Below are 17,924 nucleotides of genomic sequence, written 5' to 3' on the forward strand. Positions count from 1 at the left end.
ACATACAAACTCCACACAGAAAGGTCCCAGGCCTGGGAAATCGAACCCATGACCTTCTTGTTGTGGTGCAACAGCGCTAACTATGTTGTCATGCGTATACATCTGTAGGTTTGCACACTTAAAAAAGTCAACTATTCTTTAATAACTTACGTGTTAGTATCTCTTGTAGCAACGACAGTCTGTAGCTGTTTAGATTTCCTGTCTATCATTTTGACAGTGATGCCTTAATGCAATATCTGCATCTTCAGCTCTGTTTATCGTGAAAAGAAAAACTGACACAGGGAGGTGAGTAAGCTCTCATTTAATTCAACGGAATGAAATTATACAACCATTGGTTAAAATAATGAGTCCCACATAAGCTACATGTCTGTCTCTTGAGGGAAACAGCTTGTGCTTGTTTTGAACACTCAGTTCATGGGTAGATTGAAAAAAACATTTCTCTTGGAAAGGAAGGGGTCTGGCAGCAGGATGGTTGCTATTTTCGATTCAGTCTGGGCCTCACAACCAAAACATTTCATACTCCATAAACGTTTACTTATTGCCTGAATGCCCATATGCTATAAAGCTCATAGAGTAGAAACAGTCTTTTCTCCTCTATCTCTTACCAAAATAAACCTTTTCATGTACTCTTCCTGAGGAGAGACTGAATGGAGTGTTCCCTCTGTGTATGTATGAGGTAACCATGAAAAGTACATAATTGTTGTTGTAATATCACATCATTTTCATTGTCATCATCATCATCAAGATCACCATAAATTCCATCATCAGCCTCATTATTATAAACACCACATCATGGATAAGTCATCTTCATAAAATCATCTGAGCAACATTTGAAAAAGATTAAAGAGTTAAAAGTCAATCATCATCATCATCATGAGGCTAGATATATACTGGATTTAACAGTACAGTACAGACAAAAATAAACACTCAAATAAATTATTAGAAGACACACTAATATCATATATCATATGTGTGTGCATGTCAGCTGAATAAATGTAAATACTCAGTCTCTCGTCCTTCCCCCCTCGCTTTATCTGAGCAGTTACCAGGTCTTTTAGGCAACCAAAAAGAGAAAAGTCTTGATCTCTATGTTAGAACATTCTTCTGCAAATCTCGGATGGACGGAGAGATTAAATGAGCAGAAGTGTGGAGACATCTCCATGCTTCCCTCATTTGAAATCTGTCGCTGGTCTGAGGAATCAATCCTGTGGCTTCCTCAGTTTCTCCCTTCTTTTTGTCTCTTATCCCATCACATTCTTGCCAAACCTCCATGTGAGACTATGAGGGGAAAAGAATCCTTGAGTGTTATCCACAAGAATGTTACCACTGCCTTGAGGTCAACGGTAGAAAGGGAACCAGAGTGATCAGTTGAGGATTATTGTGAGTCTTTCTTATCTTGTCTGGATGAGTAAAATGCAAGGTCTGTCTGCACCATCTTTCTGCTTCTCTCCCTTCTCCACCTAGAAGTCCATGGACATGGAACGCTGCTGTGGATCAACGATGGTGGTGCTGTTGCGAGCACTGTTGCCGCGGACACTGAGGGTTCCGCAGGCTCCTCCCATCCCACCACCAATACCTCCAGCAATGCCACTGGGCCCTGCCATGGCCACTCCTCCTGCCATACTTATTCCTCCACCCATTGCCACTCCTCCTGTTATGCCCACTGCCCCTCCAATCCCTCCTCCTGCTATCCCCGATGCCCCTCCTACTGCTCCTCCACCTGTGGCTCCCCCCACTGCTCCACCACGGCTATAGATCTCACACGGGATCTCCTCTGTGACGCGATCCTCAATAACCTGCTGGTCACAGTCGTGAGTCTGTGAATGCTGCTTGTAGCCGTAACAGCTCTTCTTGTAGCTGGCTGTGGAATTGAAAGTCTTCATGGGCGGAGGCTTAGAGAAGTCATTGTGGTAGGACAGCTCCATGGAGCTCAGGGTGGTGCGGCTGTGCTTCATGCTGCCGCCTCCAGTAGCCACTGAGGCCTGTGAGCCACAGTGATGCTCATGGACGCAGCGGGACATTGTGGAGGAGCGCCGCAGCTTGTGGAAGCTGTCCAACTCCTCAGAAAGGTCAGCTAGGTCTGAGGATATCTCCTTGTCACGTAGAGAGAAAAGCTCATAGTGGGGTGGGTCAAAGACCTCCTGGAATCCAGCCTTGTTGAAGACACCGGGCCGTCGAGCTACAACCTTGAAAAGAAGAAGATTCCTTCAGATAATTAAACTTTAGTGATTAGGGAACCTTACATCTCCCAGAAACAAAATCAATGTGATGCTTTAAGGGTCCTTTTTCCAATATTTCTTTCATTCAGTAATTGTGTCCAAATTTAATTTCAAGAGATTTCTGTATTTTGTGTTTGTGCAAACTGTTGTTTCAGGGCTCAGCTGGGAAAAAAATGAAGGTCACGTATATATCTGCGTGCTGATCATAATTTAGCAGTGTCTGCATTAGAATATGATGGCAAGTTTCACTTATGTTTCTAGACCACTGTCAATCACATTGGATGCACAACTCTTAAGAATGTAATACATGTTATTCAAAAGTAGAGCTTCTTAAAGATGATGGATGGGAAGAAAGTGGTAAAAGACCGTTTCCATTACAAAGCAATGTTTGTCTGTATGGAATATATGCATATGGTGCACATAAAAAATGTACACACAAGTGTGGTGTCTACATGAACACACATACACACAAGTATAGACGAGTTCCTGAAAGAATGTGATTTTGACACATCTCATGTGGCCTTTTTCAAAATCTCCATGTGACCCACCCTGGTCTGGAATCTTCTTTTTCTTTCATCTTAAATTGCTGAAATTAGTCAATCACAAAAGATGAGTTACCTTTTTCCTTGGCTGCTTCATTTGGACCAAGATGGATATGATGAGAAGAACCAGAACTATTCCTGATGAGACACCAATGACGGTCCCATGGGTCTTCGTGATCTGATGGAAAAGCCCCTTTGATCTTTTTTCTGCAGGGTGAAGAGGTGAGAAGAGGAAACAAAGAGAGAGAAAAAGAAATAGAAAATTTTGGAAAAGTTAAATATTATGTACACAAAGGCAAAACGAATATTACTCCTAAAAATTCTTTAATGAATCTTAAATGAAACTATCATAATCTTATTTGGGAATAGTTTGCAGAGGTTGGAGGAAGAAAGTCACCTTTGCAGTGGTTTTCATCCCACGGGTAGACACAGTTCTGAACCCCATTGCACACTAGAGAGTTGTTAATGCACATATTGCTGTGGCAGAAGAATGTATTGGCTGAGCAGGGTGCTGTGGGCAAAAGACAACACATAGAGAAAGTGGAATTTATCAAGAACAAGAGGAAATACAGCTAATGGTGCTGAGTAAAAGATGACTACACAGTGAAAATGACCAGAAGCTATTCTAATGATAATAAAATAATCAGAGCAATAAAAGAACAATAATTTGGGCTGTAGAAATCTGTAGAGGTGGGTAATAAAAGATAAAATGCCCTATTATTTCTGGAAACTGAGGTCTAATGGAGACAGGTCACATATGGCCATACATCATCATTTCCTGCAGACACTACAGCATCAGGGCTGATGGAGGGAGGAAATGCCAGCTTCATTGATCTGCAACCTTGATGTCAAGGGAGTTTGAGGGAGAGGAGAGGGAGAGCTGTTGATTGCGTGGCCAGTTAAAAAAAATAGGAGCAGGGGGAAAAGAGGAATACAGATAAGATAAAAAAGAGAGGCATGGATAAAGGTCTGGGGGCTGGAAACGGGTTGCAGATAGCTATGCAGGTGCAGTGAGACACCCCACATCACTGTGATTTTTAGTGTATGAAGGCTTAGATGACAAAGACACAGATGCCTGGCAATTGATGCTGACTGCTCGACACGGGAGATCTGCTCTGCCAGTCGGAGGACAGGGGGTGTGTGGGGGGTGATGGGGAGTTGCAGATGATCCAAAGCTCCAATAACAGTTCTGATGTACGGCTGGAAATGGATGATGGATGATGGGGCAAGCAGTGGGATAATGTATTTCATTAGTGTCTTTTAGTGCAATTGAAATGTTTCAGCCATTTAAAAGTGAGGCTCTGACTCTCTCTGACTCTCTCTATATATATATATACACACACATACATACATACATACATGTATGCGCGCACGCACACACATTGAAGACTCACACGTGGACTTCCCAAGCAGCCAGTCTTGTTTATCAGTTTGAACAAAGTTAAAATTTCTCCTGAATACATTGCAACTTAGTCCAAGAAGGGTGAGGTTAGGGTTAGGATCGGTGGCCTCACACAAACAAAGAATCAGAATCAAATCAGATCAAATTTTACCTGCAAATTCAGTCCAATTCTATCCACAGAACTACAATTTGAACTTGCAAGGTGACCTGGAGGAATATCCAGGTGCTATGTCACCTGGATATGTCCTCTCTACCATTAAGATTGAGTAGAAACTGTCACATAATTTTCTCACCGTGTCAAAACAAGCCTCACGACAGGCTGCACCTGGTTATAAAAGTATAACAGTCATTTAATATTCAGCCTCTGGCACCTTTGACCCCATACTGTCCATCCCTAATCCCCCGGTAAGAAATTTCTTCCTCTCCTTTTTTTTTTTTTTTTTTTTGCATGCACAGGCTTTAATTGGCCCAGACATGCTCTTTGAGTGTTTATAACGAATGAAACAGATTGTGGTCTGCTCCACCAGCTTCATCCCTGCTCTGAGGTCCACTGTCATGAGGGCCCTGATCCTCCACTTCTCTTTCGCTTCATGCTTCCTCTGCCTCAGAGTCAAATAGCTTTGACAAGGGAACACGTACACGTGTGTGTGCGTCTTTCCCATCTATGTCCCTGTGAGCCTGTAGACAGGGCTGCTCCCCTGACACTGTGATCACTTCCAAACTGATTATGCATCTCCCACCCTCAAAATGCTGTCTCTCAGAGGTAGTCAACAACACTTGATGCTCTTCCCCTCATACTCCCCCTCCGCTGACACACACACCTCGTGTGTGCGTGTGAAAGTATACACTGGGCATGGGTGGGTTTTGTAAAGCTTTATATTTGGTTTACATGTCTAAGGAGGTTCTTTCTGGAAGATTAGAGCACACTGAGGATGATGTAGGGCAACAGGCACAAGCTCATCTTGTTCTCTGAGTGACAAAGATTAATGATTCACCCTGACCTTCAAGCAAACTTTAAGTCAGTGGCTGACTCTGACCAAATAAAGTTCGGGAGTCATTCAAGATACTTCAAACTTCTCTAAGATGAACTGTGTGATCAGAATTAATGAGGATTCAAATGGTCTTTCGGATTCTCAGAGTAAAAAAAAACAAAACAAAAACATTCTTGCTGAATTTAAGAGGCCATTAAGTTCTGACTGCAATGGTTATGGGTTTACTGATGAAAACAGCATTAGCATTCACCCCAGGGTTTCATAAGTGTGCAGGAGAATGTGGCAATTAATAACTCAGTCTATTCAGGCATTTAATGAAAATATTAACGGTGTGCTAACAGAAAAACAGTTTCCTGCATGACAATTTTTTTTTCCACTTTGTATGCAATTTTTACCAGGTTTTGTACGTTCTTTGTCCCTCAAATATGATAATGCTTCATGTATGACTACTTTGCATAGATCCATTAATCCAACTCAGCTTCTCTTTTCACCATTCATTAATTCATTCATCTGCAACCGCTTACCCGTTTCCAGGTCGTGGGGGGTGCTGGAGCCAATCCCAGCTCACACTGGGCAAGGGTGGGGAACACCCTTGTCACGAGTTAACCTAAACATGCATGTCTTTGGACGGTGGGAGGAAACCCACACAGACATAGGGAGAACATGCAAACTCCACACAGAAAGTTGTCTCTGTGTGTGGATAATGTAGTGACTGCTGACTTCTGTGTGCTACTAAGTTATTACATATTAATTTGTATTTATGTAGTCCAAAACTGAGAGTTACACAGTCATTGAAATCTGAGATCCCTGTCTTTGGAGCTACAATGCTGGAATGAATAATGAAACTAAAGTTAAATATTTTTGAGCTAAATCTGAAATTCCTATCTTCATATAGTTATGTAATAAAGACTATTTCTACTCACGGTCGACAAAAGAAGTGAACAGCATGCGGAACCGGCTGAGTCGACTCTTTTCATCGGCCCACATTCGCACAACTCCCACACCATTGTCCAGCATTACATCATTGGCGACGGTGCTACAGAACTTGGCCTTGAGGTTCTCAATGGCGCTGCTGCCATCATACACAGCCACAAAGTTCTTCTTGCACTCATTGGAGTGCTCCATCTGGTACTCCATGAAGCGAAGATAGATCTGCAGACAGGGAATGCAAATCAATGAGGAGTCATGTGGACACCAGAATGCGGCAGCAAATGTTAGTTTGACCTCACAGCTGTTTGTACTTAATGAGTAACAGAATGCAAAGACATAAAAAGTATTGATTAAATAGTTAATGTAAACATAGATCCAAAACATTTTAGAGACATGAAATTAAAAGGGAAGATTAGTGCTTGACTGGGACAGCCATAGGATGAAAGGATTAGAAAATACAGATGAGATGCACTGACAGAGAGTCAATGATAACAAAGCAAATCAAATCTAGGATGTGAAGCGTACATTATTCCTAGAGTCATAGGTGGCTACTTCATTAACTAAAAACATCTGTTATTATGCTGCCTTCTGGGTCTGACTCACCCTTCTCTTTTCTCAAAGCCATGACTCAAAGCAGGAAAAACTGCTGGGACTAAAGGCTAGCAAGATGAACCAGCGCCTTCTCCTTGAGAGCCAGAGTCTGGCCTCAGAGTCAGAAATGTCCAAATGTTCCACAAAAAAGCTAAAATCAAACAGTTAACATAGCACCAAATACCAGTGGGAAATTCAAGGTTTATCATGGGGATATAGTTGCTAAACAAATGGCAAACTTTGAAATATATTTATTTTATTTTTGTGTGATGATGACAACCCATACACACACACACAACTATGGCATTGGAGTTGGAAAATTGGACAATTAAAATTGTGTGTGTTCTTTGAATTCACACCAATAAACCTCAAAAGAAACTATTTCCACAGCTAATGTGTTATCAGAAAAAAACTGTAGTAACTAATGACATCAAAAATAAACCATTCAAGTCAGTGAACATGAGAACAAGACTATCTGAACCAGCTCAACTAAATGGAATCTGTCATTATCAATGTCATTAATTACAGCCCATTACAGTGAATGAGCTGAGCAGCGATATCAGGGTGATGGTACAGGTTAGTCACTGTAGCAAAATAACTACTTTTTAAAGCTTGTCTGCTTAAGAAAAGCATCTAAAACTAAAGAAAAAGCATGTTCAAAGCAAGGCTTTCCTGATTTGTCAAAAAAGGTTAACAAATCACTGCCAAATAGTATATTATGAATTTTTAACCTTTTGAAAAGATCAATAATTTTATATGTGACTACTGAATCTTTGGCAGTGAACTAAACCTGAACTGCTGCTTTTCTTACAATGTCACATAACCAATGATTGGCCAGAATACTTGCTTTGAAAAAAACATATAGAAACAAGTCTTAGGTTTGAACTTATGGCCTCACAGCAGACATTTAAATGGGTCACAGTATGGAAAAACAGGTGTTTGTCATAACTTTAAGGAAACAGGTGTGGCAGTGTGCCAGTGGGAGTCTTTGTACAATACCTGGACACTAAGCAGCTAAATGGAAATCAACTATCATCAATCTGATTGTTCCACCTGTGCTCTTCACACTGTAACGTTTAAGGGCCTTCTGTGAGTGTGCAGCAGTTGAGGCCCTGCTCTCCTGTTGCTGCTTGGTGTGCTGCTCTGCTTCTTCTGCCTAGATGATCTAATGCATGACTGTGCAACTAAGAGCTGCTGCTGAATTCAGATCCTCTTCACTGCTGCCATATGTAGGTCCAGTGAAATAACTATGGGAAACAAATCTTTACGTGCCAAAGACATTAAGGTGTGTGTGAATCATGCATGAATATTTACATTTGTATGTATAAAAATAATTTTTCACTTTGCATACAAATGTGTGAGTAATTGCTTACAGACCTGTGTGTGAGTAGCATACACTGCGTGAGTTAATGTGTATGTGTCTGCTGTTTTTTACTTAATTAGATGTGGATGAATTTCTGTGTGTACATTTATATGTGTGTGTTTGTGTGGCTAGTGGAGAGCACAGCAGTGTGTTAATGGCTCATTTAGGCATGAGGGAGAAAGAGAGCAGCCGTGAATCAAGGCTGGTCATGTAAAGGTTGTAAATTAATTGGGGTTTTGGAAATCTACTCATAAATATCTGAATTTACGAGAACACATCACATCAACATTGACTCCTAGCCTGAAAATGTATTTAAGAATCTCTAGAGCTGTATTTTATAAATAAAAGTTATTTGCCAGAAGTTCTTTATTCCACCTCTATGCAATTGCACTGATCAAACCCATTATATATCCATAAACATTTTTCACATTGCAGAGGTGACCATCAATCCTTCCAAAGGCATTCACATCAGAAAACAAATACATGCTTTTATAGACAAGCATCTGCTTTTTAACTTTGGAGCAGAGCAGGTCAAAAAGTTTTTTTTTTATTAACAGCTGCTGCTCTTGACATTAAAGTGATTTATATTGTCTATTTAGGAGCGCTGATGACAAAGCAGTCACCATCGTGCCAGTACTACTAAAACCTACATTGACCCCACTTTTTATTGGAGTGAGAGTATAAAAGAGTGAAATGTAAAAATTATAAAGTGGTTAAGACAAAGAACAATGTCTAGGTGAGGTGCTCAAATAGCTCTACTGATAGAAAGGTGAAGGTGAGAATACACTGGGTTAATATCCTATTTAGAGATTCTGACTTCTCCGGCTCTAATTTGTATTCAGAGCATCAGACCACTTAAATTCTGCTCCCACTGCAGGTGTTCACAGGAAATTTTTCATCAGAATTGTTTTTTTTATGGATTCATATTCATAGATCCTGGGAGAGACTACATATGTAACAAGTAAGATGGGATTTTGTATCACTTGCCATGGAATCCTCCTCCCAGTTACATTGATGACAATCTTTACAAAACATCAGAGTGCTTTCAAAGTACTGAGAAGGATATGCACAACATTTTTCATCATCTTCAAGAGCAGTGAAATGGTAGAATGCATCTGCAAGTAATGTTACCGATAGCTCGGATGTGAGCTTTTCCTCAGACAATGTTCAGTCTGTCAGTGGAGCCAGAGTCAGTGTCTTTCGAAAAAATACCCACAGGAGAGATGAATAAACATCCTTGAGTGCTCTATGCCTCTTTAATATGCAGTAGCACCTCCGGATGGCTGGAAATTTTATACCATAACTACATTAATGAAGTAAAGTCATTTCATAAGAGCTTTGAATATGAAATCCAAATAAAAGCACAGCCCTTACCTGAGATTGAAGCTATCATAAAATGGAGAATTTACACACCTTCATCAAAACCTTTGAAGGATCATATAGAAACGACTCACTTCCTTTCATGTTTGCTTATACTGACCTTGGAAAAAGGAGGAGCCCTGATGGTCCAGATACAGTCCAGAGCATCACCTGGTTTCACTCGTTCTTCCTCTTCCACCTGACTGGAGCGAATGATCCCATCCCATCCGCCAATTTCAAACTGACAGTCTGTGGAGACACAGAGGAAATTTGTAGGAGTAGGGAGAAGAAAGAGAAAGGGATTCGGGTCAGTGGGGCTGGGAATGTAAAAGATAGAGAAGGTGAAAAAGAGGTCACATGGAGGTACATGAGGGGAGAGCAGGAAAAAAGAAACAAAGAAAAAAAATGTAGGATGAGATGAGGAGCCTGGCAGAAAGAGGGACAAACAAGGGACTTTATTTAAAGAAGTAAAGGATTTAAGGTGGAATTGAAGTAGATTAGGAAAAAGGACAATAATAAGACATAGGCACAAAGGCATAAAGGCAGGAAGGGAAGAGCAGGATAAAAGAGGTGTGTTCTCTTTCATGTATTTAAATTTGCTTGTGTGTGTGTATGTAAATCCTTTCACTTTATGTACGATTGTGTGCTTGTTAAGGCACATTTGTGTGATCAGCGACCACGTGAGAGGCAGAGAGAGCCCCTGGTAAGCTTCTGAGCACAGACGAGCTCTTCAAAAAGGATCGAACACAACTCGCAAAGCTTACCTGGGATGGGATTTAACAGTCCGCCCACGTGCAGATGAAAATCAGGGTCTGAAATGATAGATTTGGGAGGCGCATGACTTTCATCCATACAGGAGAAAAAGGTAAGCATAGAGTAGAAGATAAGATCCCATTAACTCAGGCCAGATAAAGCAGAAAAGGGTCTTTTTGAAGCTAATGTCTGTCACTTGATGGGAGACGCAGATTTCTAGGCATAGTGAGTTCAGATTTTAGGAGGCTATGATGCTGAATGTGTGTCTGATGAAGAGCAAGAAAAAGTGGAGGAGGGAATCCTGTGATGTTTGTGAAACTGGAGCCCCCAGGCGTAACCAGTGGATGTCCAGCAAGCTGATGTCCAGTCGGTTTAGCAATAAGGGTAATGCCAAAAAATTATTTTTATAGAGAAGAATGGTGTCTTCTCTGTTACACTGAGTTCAGATTCTCCTGTCTACTTTCTCCACACATCTTAAACAAAATCACAGAAATTTGCAAAAATTAGTCAGAAGCTTTACTGTGCACTGCAGATATCTACTTTCGGCTTTCCTACCTGCAATGAAGGTGTACTTAATGCGGAAGCCAAGACCCTCCAGCTCCTCATCGCTGGTGAACTTGATCCACATGAAGCGTCCCGTTGATGTAACCAAGCCCGGGTTCTTCCCGCCACAAAAGCGATCAATGAGGGGTGAGAACCCAAATGGCCCATCACGGATTTCAATGTGATCGAAGCGGCACTCAAATGAGGGCTCGACGTAGTAGTTCTTATCAAAAGCCAACTGGATCCTTTGTCTGGGGAGAGCTTTGAGAGAAGGAAAGGAAAGAAAAAGGGGAAGGAGGGGGTCCATGAGAGGAATTAAATAAAATCATGCTTTGCTGGGACAAAGAACCATCTAGATGGAATTGTGAAGCTTAAATTAAAATCATTGCCATATTATCGCCAAATACCAGTGCAGGGAGCTGTACTAAGATATGGAACATGTTAAAGATGTCACTGTCATAATCACTGACTTTTACTGTAATTAATCTTTACATCTTCATTCAGACATTTACAGAAAGAACCATGATCCAGTGTCATTCGCCTCCTGCTTTACAAGAATGAGTAGTGTAACTGAATTAAAAACTTTTCTCAAAAGGGAAAGTAGTTTTCTTTCCTCTCACAAGGTGCACTGCTACCAACATCACCACATGAGGATGTTGGCTGCTGTATCGTCTGAAACTGATGCACAAATTTTAGCTCATATTCATCATTCACAAGGGCAAATTATAATATACTCACACTGGTGAAATACCTGCTCTACCTTATTCACCATTCTGGACAAATTGAGTTATGATTATTTAAATGGGTGCTTCATCTAATTACTTCTCTCAGATTAGTTTCTGATATAGTTTGATATACAGGCAGTTTGTGCTTTCCAATTGCAGTAAACACCATTATTAACAGATTTTTGCATCTACAAACTATGCACAAGCATCTAAAAACAGAAGCTTCCATTGCAATCATCATAACTGCCATTTAGTTATTAACACAAAGGTGCATATTCTTATCATACAGGTGAATGCTAAAGGACAACTTTCATGCAAACTCAATGTGTCAAAGTCAATCTCAATGTACCAAGAAGTTCATGTAGCATGAACTGTGGTTTACTAGTTAATCTGTGATACAAATCTAGAATATGTACTGAATGATCAGAGCTCACTACACTCATCACAATGACATCTGCCACACAAAGACGAGCTATTATAGCTGCCTTGGGAGATGATCCATCGCAAATAAAGATGCTACTGATAGGTTGGGTTCTGAACCATCTCTGTTGTTGTGAAATCAACCATGAGCCACTTGAGGAAAAAAGGGGTGGTAAGTGGTGGTACATGAACATGGTTCAATGTGACGGTGAAGTACAATAACACACAAGAACCTCTTTTTTTCTGTGTGAATATTTATGTAGTCTTTGAATTTAAGCCTGAAGGTTTCCCTCTTGCATCCACCAACCGTTGCCTGTGTGGTTTCCTCTGTGGTGAGTTGAGCCTCATCCTCGCTATAATTTTCTATCTCATTCTCACACACACACATACACACACACACACACACACACACACACACACACACACACACACACACACACACACACACACACACACACACACACACACACACACACACACACACACACACACACACACACACACACACACACACACACACACACACACACACACACACACACACACACACACTTGATCTTTTGAGCTGATGAACTGGGGAATATAACACAATCAATGAGCCTCACTAACCGTAAATTATGATTACAAAGCTATCTGATTAGCGCCAATGACAAATGTGAGCATATCTCTCAGCATCTCTGAGCAGGAGTTCAACACTGGAGCTTGGATATGAACACAACTAAAGCCATTCAAGACCAAATAATACCTAATGGCAGGTTCCATCTGTCGCTTCCCAGACCAAGTGTGACACACTGCTGCACCTCCCTGTGAGTCACAGCTTGTTCATCAACAATAGGTGTGGGCATGCTTTGTCCACAGGGGGAGCCCTTGAGCCATGTGCAAAATATAATGCACCACCATGGACAGAAAAGAACCAACTGTGCATCTCATCTGATTGAAGGGCTGCACTTTTACTTCACAGACAAACAATTCATTTCCTTTAGTATGAAAAAACATCAGCCAAAATAAGCTCTTCTATTATAATTGCTAAGAATGCTTGCCATTTCAACTCTTGTGCAGCAGGAGACATGGCGATGGATGCGATGATTTCTGGTAAACACTAAAATGTTGACAAGGGTGCTTGAAATTCAGTGCCACACCAACAAAGCTCAATTTTGCAGCAGCTGTTAATTTCTTATGTGTTTCCCTCAATGGCAGAGCTGTCTGGCCCACCTTGCCAATATAGGTTTGCCAATAGTCTGATTAGGCCAGAGGTCAGGGCTACTAACAATGAGCCACTTTCTATCGTTTTCAGAGAGCTTCAGGAGTGCAGACAGACAAACTTAGTATGGTGCATTTGGAAAATGTCAGGCTGACTGCTTACCAGCAGAAGAAAGCAAAATCAGACAGAGGCAAGGCTATACAAAAAAATATCAGTCTGACTAATGATGTTTAACTCATGTCAATATGTCAATATGCTGAGAGGGAAAGGAAACATTGTCAGCTGTTCTGGCAGCAAACAGTTACCAAAACAGGAAGATGCCTGGAAGTGTCTGTTACCTTCCAAGATGTAAATGCACTCCTTGTTGGGTGGGTAGGTGTTGGGGTAGTTTGGCGATGTAAACACCCCCCCATTGATGTTACGTACCCATGTACCACAGTCATTCTGGTTGGGGCTCTGGCTGCCATGTTCGCTCGGGGAATCTTAAAGCAGAAAGACAGACAGCAGACAGACAAATGGGTTATTGAGTCAGGGGATCAATGAGAGAATGACTTGAAGGCAAGAAGAGAAGGATTGCAGCAAGAGAACAGATAAAAAGGAAACAAGCTGGGCATATAGAGGGAGGGAACAATCAAGAAAGGAACCATTTTGTCCTGTAATACAAGATAACTCCCCCTCATATCTGACTGGTTCAACATGGGTGAAACAACATTAATCGAAGAGAAGAGCATTTTAGCACCAGCTTACCTTTAGTTCTCTGTGCTAGAGCGAGGCCCTCTTCTATTATGAAGAAGAGTATCCACACTGTGAGGTAAAGACATTACACATTATTTGCAGGTGACTAAAAGCTGATTTTATATCTTAGTGGTCAATGTTTTTTTTTTTTTTTTTTTTAAAAGGAAATCACTGAACAGCCACAAAATGAGTAAGTAAGATCTGCTAAAGTATTGATTTCATCTGACCTTGATGAATAGTGAGCAAAATACAGATCAATACAATTTTGAAATACATTTCTGAATGAATTGGTAAATAAAAATAATATGTTGCTGATAAACAAGGAGCAGAACTGTGAAAGATATAATCTTCTCTGAGGTGTTTATCAGTTTAGTCACATATTCATCTCACTCCTGTATAGTCAGGATCATGTCAATACAAATCATTCATGAAAGGTTAAGACTGGAAAATTATTGATTTAAGTCATCATCTTGTAAATGATAGGACTACAAGACTGAAATGGGTACTGAGCATCAACAAGGTTGGAGCTGATCTAACTTTTTAGCAACAGATGTGGTACACTTTTGATACAGCACAACATTATCAATCAAAACTGCTTAATTCATTGTTTGTTTCAGGTCGAAGGTTGAATAAAGCATGACAAATTCCAGAGATACTTGCAAAAGAGAGAAGGCAGCATTAGCTGTGGCATTTAAGTGTAGTGAGGCAGCCGTGATGTTTAAAAGTAGTGGTAATGACAGTAATAGCTCTAGTAAATAATAATTCATGAGAGATCGTTTCAAATCATCAACTCTCATCCAAGCCTCCCCGAAACTCTAACCCACTAATCTGCGGCCTTTAGGCACCTGAAATATAAAGCATTAGCGGAAAAAACAAGATTACATGCTGTGGGGTTTATGGCTCTGATGTGAAGACCAGCATCTGGGCAGAGATTAGCTACAGACAATAGGTAAAAACATGTTGTATTATATCTGCAGAGAGGGGCGAACATTTTACATCTTCTGACACTGCCTTGCTCTGATAAGCCGCTGTAGAACTGATCCCCACTGATTTCATAATAGGTTGGCCTGTTCACATCAAATTACAGAGTGAGCGTGAGCTTGGCACGTTGCATAATGGAAGGAAAGACGACGGGCTGAGAGGAAAGGAGAGCAGGACAGAGAGAGGGGAGGGGGTAGGTCTAATGAAGAAGAATGCACGGCTGACACAGTGAACACAATGGTACGAGTGAGCGCACACATAGGAATAGACTAATTTTGAAATGTACAAATACACGGCCCTCCCAGGCTCCAGGATCTTCATTACTTCTGTCTCCATCTTCTTGCAATGAAGTATCGTAGGTGGGAGTATAAACTCCCACAGGGACATTTAGAGAACATGCCACCCAAACAGGAGGCTGTTCTCACTAAAGCTTTTCCACATTATTAACCTCTTGCCAAATATTTTAGAAAGCAGGAGCACTGCTGCTAAGTGCTGCTGCCCCCGACAAAGAGCCACCTTCCTCGAAATGTGAATCCCGACTTCATTTTGAAGCATTTTGATGGGCGATATGAACAACAGACTGTGCATGAATATCATTTTTGGCAACTTGGCAAGTGCCATGAAACAAAACGGTACTCTGAGCTGCACTGTCAGAAACGTCAATCAAGCCTATAAACATCTAAATAAAGTTACTAGGCAGAGATTACATAATTCACAAAGGCATATGTAATTTATTTTGTTGCAGACATTGTCAATACCACCACTCAGAGAAGAACCTGTGAATGTGTACTTCAGTTTCATTGTGTGTCTCCCCCCTCCACCCCACTGTGGGGTCCCCATACTGCATTCACCTCGATATTACCCCATCTTCTGCTTTTATCCCACTGAGATGTTTTCTCCACACTTTGTTCCTTTCTGCAGAATGACAGGACGAATGACTGCCAGCGTCTTTTGTCATTTTGGATCACCTCTCACTTGGCTTTGCAAGACAACCTAACACAATAATCTGCTTTATTCTCTCAGAACTAAGATGACAGCAGGAACAGAAAAAGGCCACTGCTGCCAGCTGCAAACCCAGACCGAGATGATATAAGACCTGTAAAGTGTATTTTTGTTGTCTCCTGTCCTGATATGGAACTGTGGCCTTAATTAGCTTTGTGTGACAACTACAAGGACAATCCCGCCACAAATAGGCCACCCAACAAGAACCGGCAAGATGTCGGCCACAGTCAAACCACTGACACAGCTTCGTAATTAAAGACAGGACTTTTCACCTGGACTGTGTTCCGCCTTTGTGTGAGGAAAGAGGCTCCTGAGGGTAAACTACACCGACAGACAGGACAGAAGCAGGTGATAACTCCGACCAGTTCGTTGTCTTTAAACAGCTAATGGCCGACATGAAGCACCTTCCCTCTCAGGCGGCCACGCTTCACTGAGCGGCTGCACGAGCTGCAGCTGACAGGCGCGGCGCGTGACCCAGGTGCTGATCGCGTGAGCCGGAGCGGCTCGAGCTGCAGCGGCACGCGCGCCGGCGAAAGAGCGGCGGAGCGGCAGAGAGCTGTGAACTCGGACGGAGGAGACTGACTCCGGACTGAAGTGACACCAGTCAGCCTGATCCGCTGACACTGAGCAGAAAGTGACAGCTGAAGCCTGAGAAAGACAGAGTCTGGACCCGAGTCTGGACCCGAGTCTGGACCCGATCTGGACCCGGTCTGGAACCGGTCTGGACCGAGTCTGGACCCGAGTCTGGACCCGATCTAGACAGAGTCTGGACCCGGTCTGGATACCAGACACTTCAACGTCCACATATCGGAGACAGGTAAAAGCCCCTGACCGCTTTATCGCCCTCTATGGACTTCAAGTAGTGTCTGACCTCAGCTGTCCACTAGTCACAGGTCCGGAGCAGAGTCCAGCACCGGGGAAAACCTCTGGTTCTGGTCCAGCAGGCTCTGGAGTCTGGCAGTCACAGACAGTGACGACCATCCATGAAACCTGAATGACTTTAGACTACTTTAGCCGATGATGATGATGATTACCGGAGTGAGTGGGCATGATGATGGTCTGGCTGGATCTGGATCTTACAGACAGCTGCAGAAGCTGGAATTTGGACCGGTGGATTGAGGACCAGGGCTTCGGGGCGATGTCGATGTGATTAATGAACACAGATTTACAGGTTTGCAGCGAAAAGTCTCAAGAGGGCAAGTTGATACTCGACAAATGGAGACACGGTGCGTCAGAGAGGGTGGACGGAGGACAGTTTACCTGTAGATCGTGTTGTCTGCTGAAGACAAAAATGAAGACTTTGTTCTGGAGGAAGTGCGCATTTTACGATATCACGTCACCCTGATTATTGGTGATTGGCATATCCATGAAATCTGCTGTAAATGAGTGAACCCCTGAGCTCCGACCTGTCGCACAGCTGAAGGTCCGGCATGAGAAAACAAGCTTGAACTCACCTTTGTGCATTTCCTCCCGGTGTGATTCCAAAAAAAACAAAAAAAACTCCTTCTTAAAATCGCCCTCCTGTTCTGTCCGTCGTGGGGCTCCCTCTGGATTTCACAAAAATCCAACTTTTCTCCGGCAGCGGTAAATCCAGCACGCAGAGCCGCGCTCCTCTTCAGTCCGCGGGTCAGCTGCCGGGGCCGGACCGGGAGGACAGGCAAGACTTCAGCCAGCCATCGTTACCGTCAACACGGCTTCCACTGGGAGCGCAGAGCGGACGGCGTGTGGAGGTGGACTGATCCAGACGCGCTCTAGAAGAGGAGTGTATCCAAAAGACGCATATGGATGGATGATGGATAGAGACACAGAGAGATGGAGGAGGACGGAGGAGGAGAGGAAGTGGAGGCGAGCCCCTCTCTGTCTGATCTCAGTCCGTGTCTGAACTAAGAAACGCTCCTGAAGAGGCTCATTTAAGCCGTGGGCGCTGCTCACATCAATGAGAGGCTCGTCACGAGCGCACACAGTTAAGAAATCACGCTTCCGTTCACAGCTTTCAAAATAAAACCTCACACAAAGGGCCACATAGTCCGCAGGAAGACCTCCATGTAGTCTTTGATTGTAAGTCAGGGCGAGGTTTTATATCAATGCTGTAAAATAATCAGAAGTCTTGGGCCACGGAGAAATACTCACAGCCTACGTCCACAAGCTGAGCCTTGAAACCACCTC

General features: G+C 42.5%; 1 protein-coding gene across 1 annotated transcript; it reads right to left on the minus strand.

Annotated features, from left to right (window-relative positions):
• Positions 1-367: 367 nt before the first annotated feature.
• Positions 368-17,222, minus strand: neto2a (neuropilin (NRP) and tolloid (TLL)-like 2a). The gene is made up of 10 exons (XM_029498555.1): positions 17,213-17,222; positions 13,770-13,844; positions 13,379-13,522; positions 10,707-10,955; positions 10,163-10,210; positions 9,520-9,647; positions 6,079-6,307; positions 3,159-3,272; positions 2,838-2,968; positions 368-2,186 (listed from the first exon to the last, which is right to left on the minus strand). The coding sequence occupies exons 1-10, from the start codon at positions 17,220-17,222 to the stop codon at positions 1,461-1,463; spliced, it is 1,854 nt and encodes a 617-aa protein (XP_029354415.1). The 3' UTR covers positions 368-1,460.
• Between the last annotated feature and the right edge of the window lie 702 nt (positions 17,223-17,924).

This window comes from Echeneis naucrates, chromosome 3 (assembly GCF_900963305.1).
Source record: "Echeneis naucrates chromosome 3, fEcheNa1.1, whole genome shotgun sequence".
Classification (NCBI taxonomy): Eukaryota; Metazoa; Chordata; class Actinopteri; order Carangiformes; family Echeneidae; genus Echeneis; species Echeneis naucrates.

Coding starts and splice junctions, on each gene's coding strand:
- neto2a (XM_029498555.1), bottom strand. Junction 13,523..13,769: donor AGGTAAGCTGGTGCTAAAAT/GCTCTTCTCTTC, acceptor TTCTGCTTTAAG/ATTCCCCGAGCGAACATGGC. Junction 2,187..2,837: donor TGAAGCAGCCAAGGAAAAAG/GTAACTCATCTT, acceptor CTTCTTTTCAAG/GTTGTAGCTCGACGGCCCGG.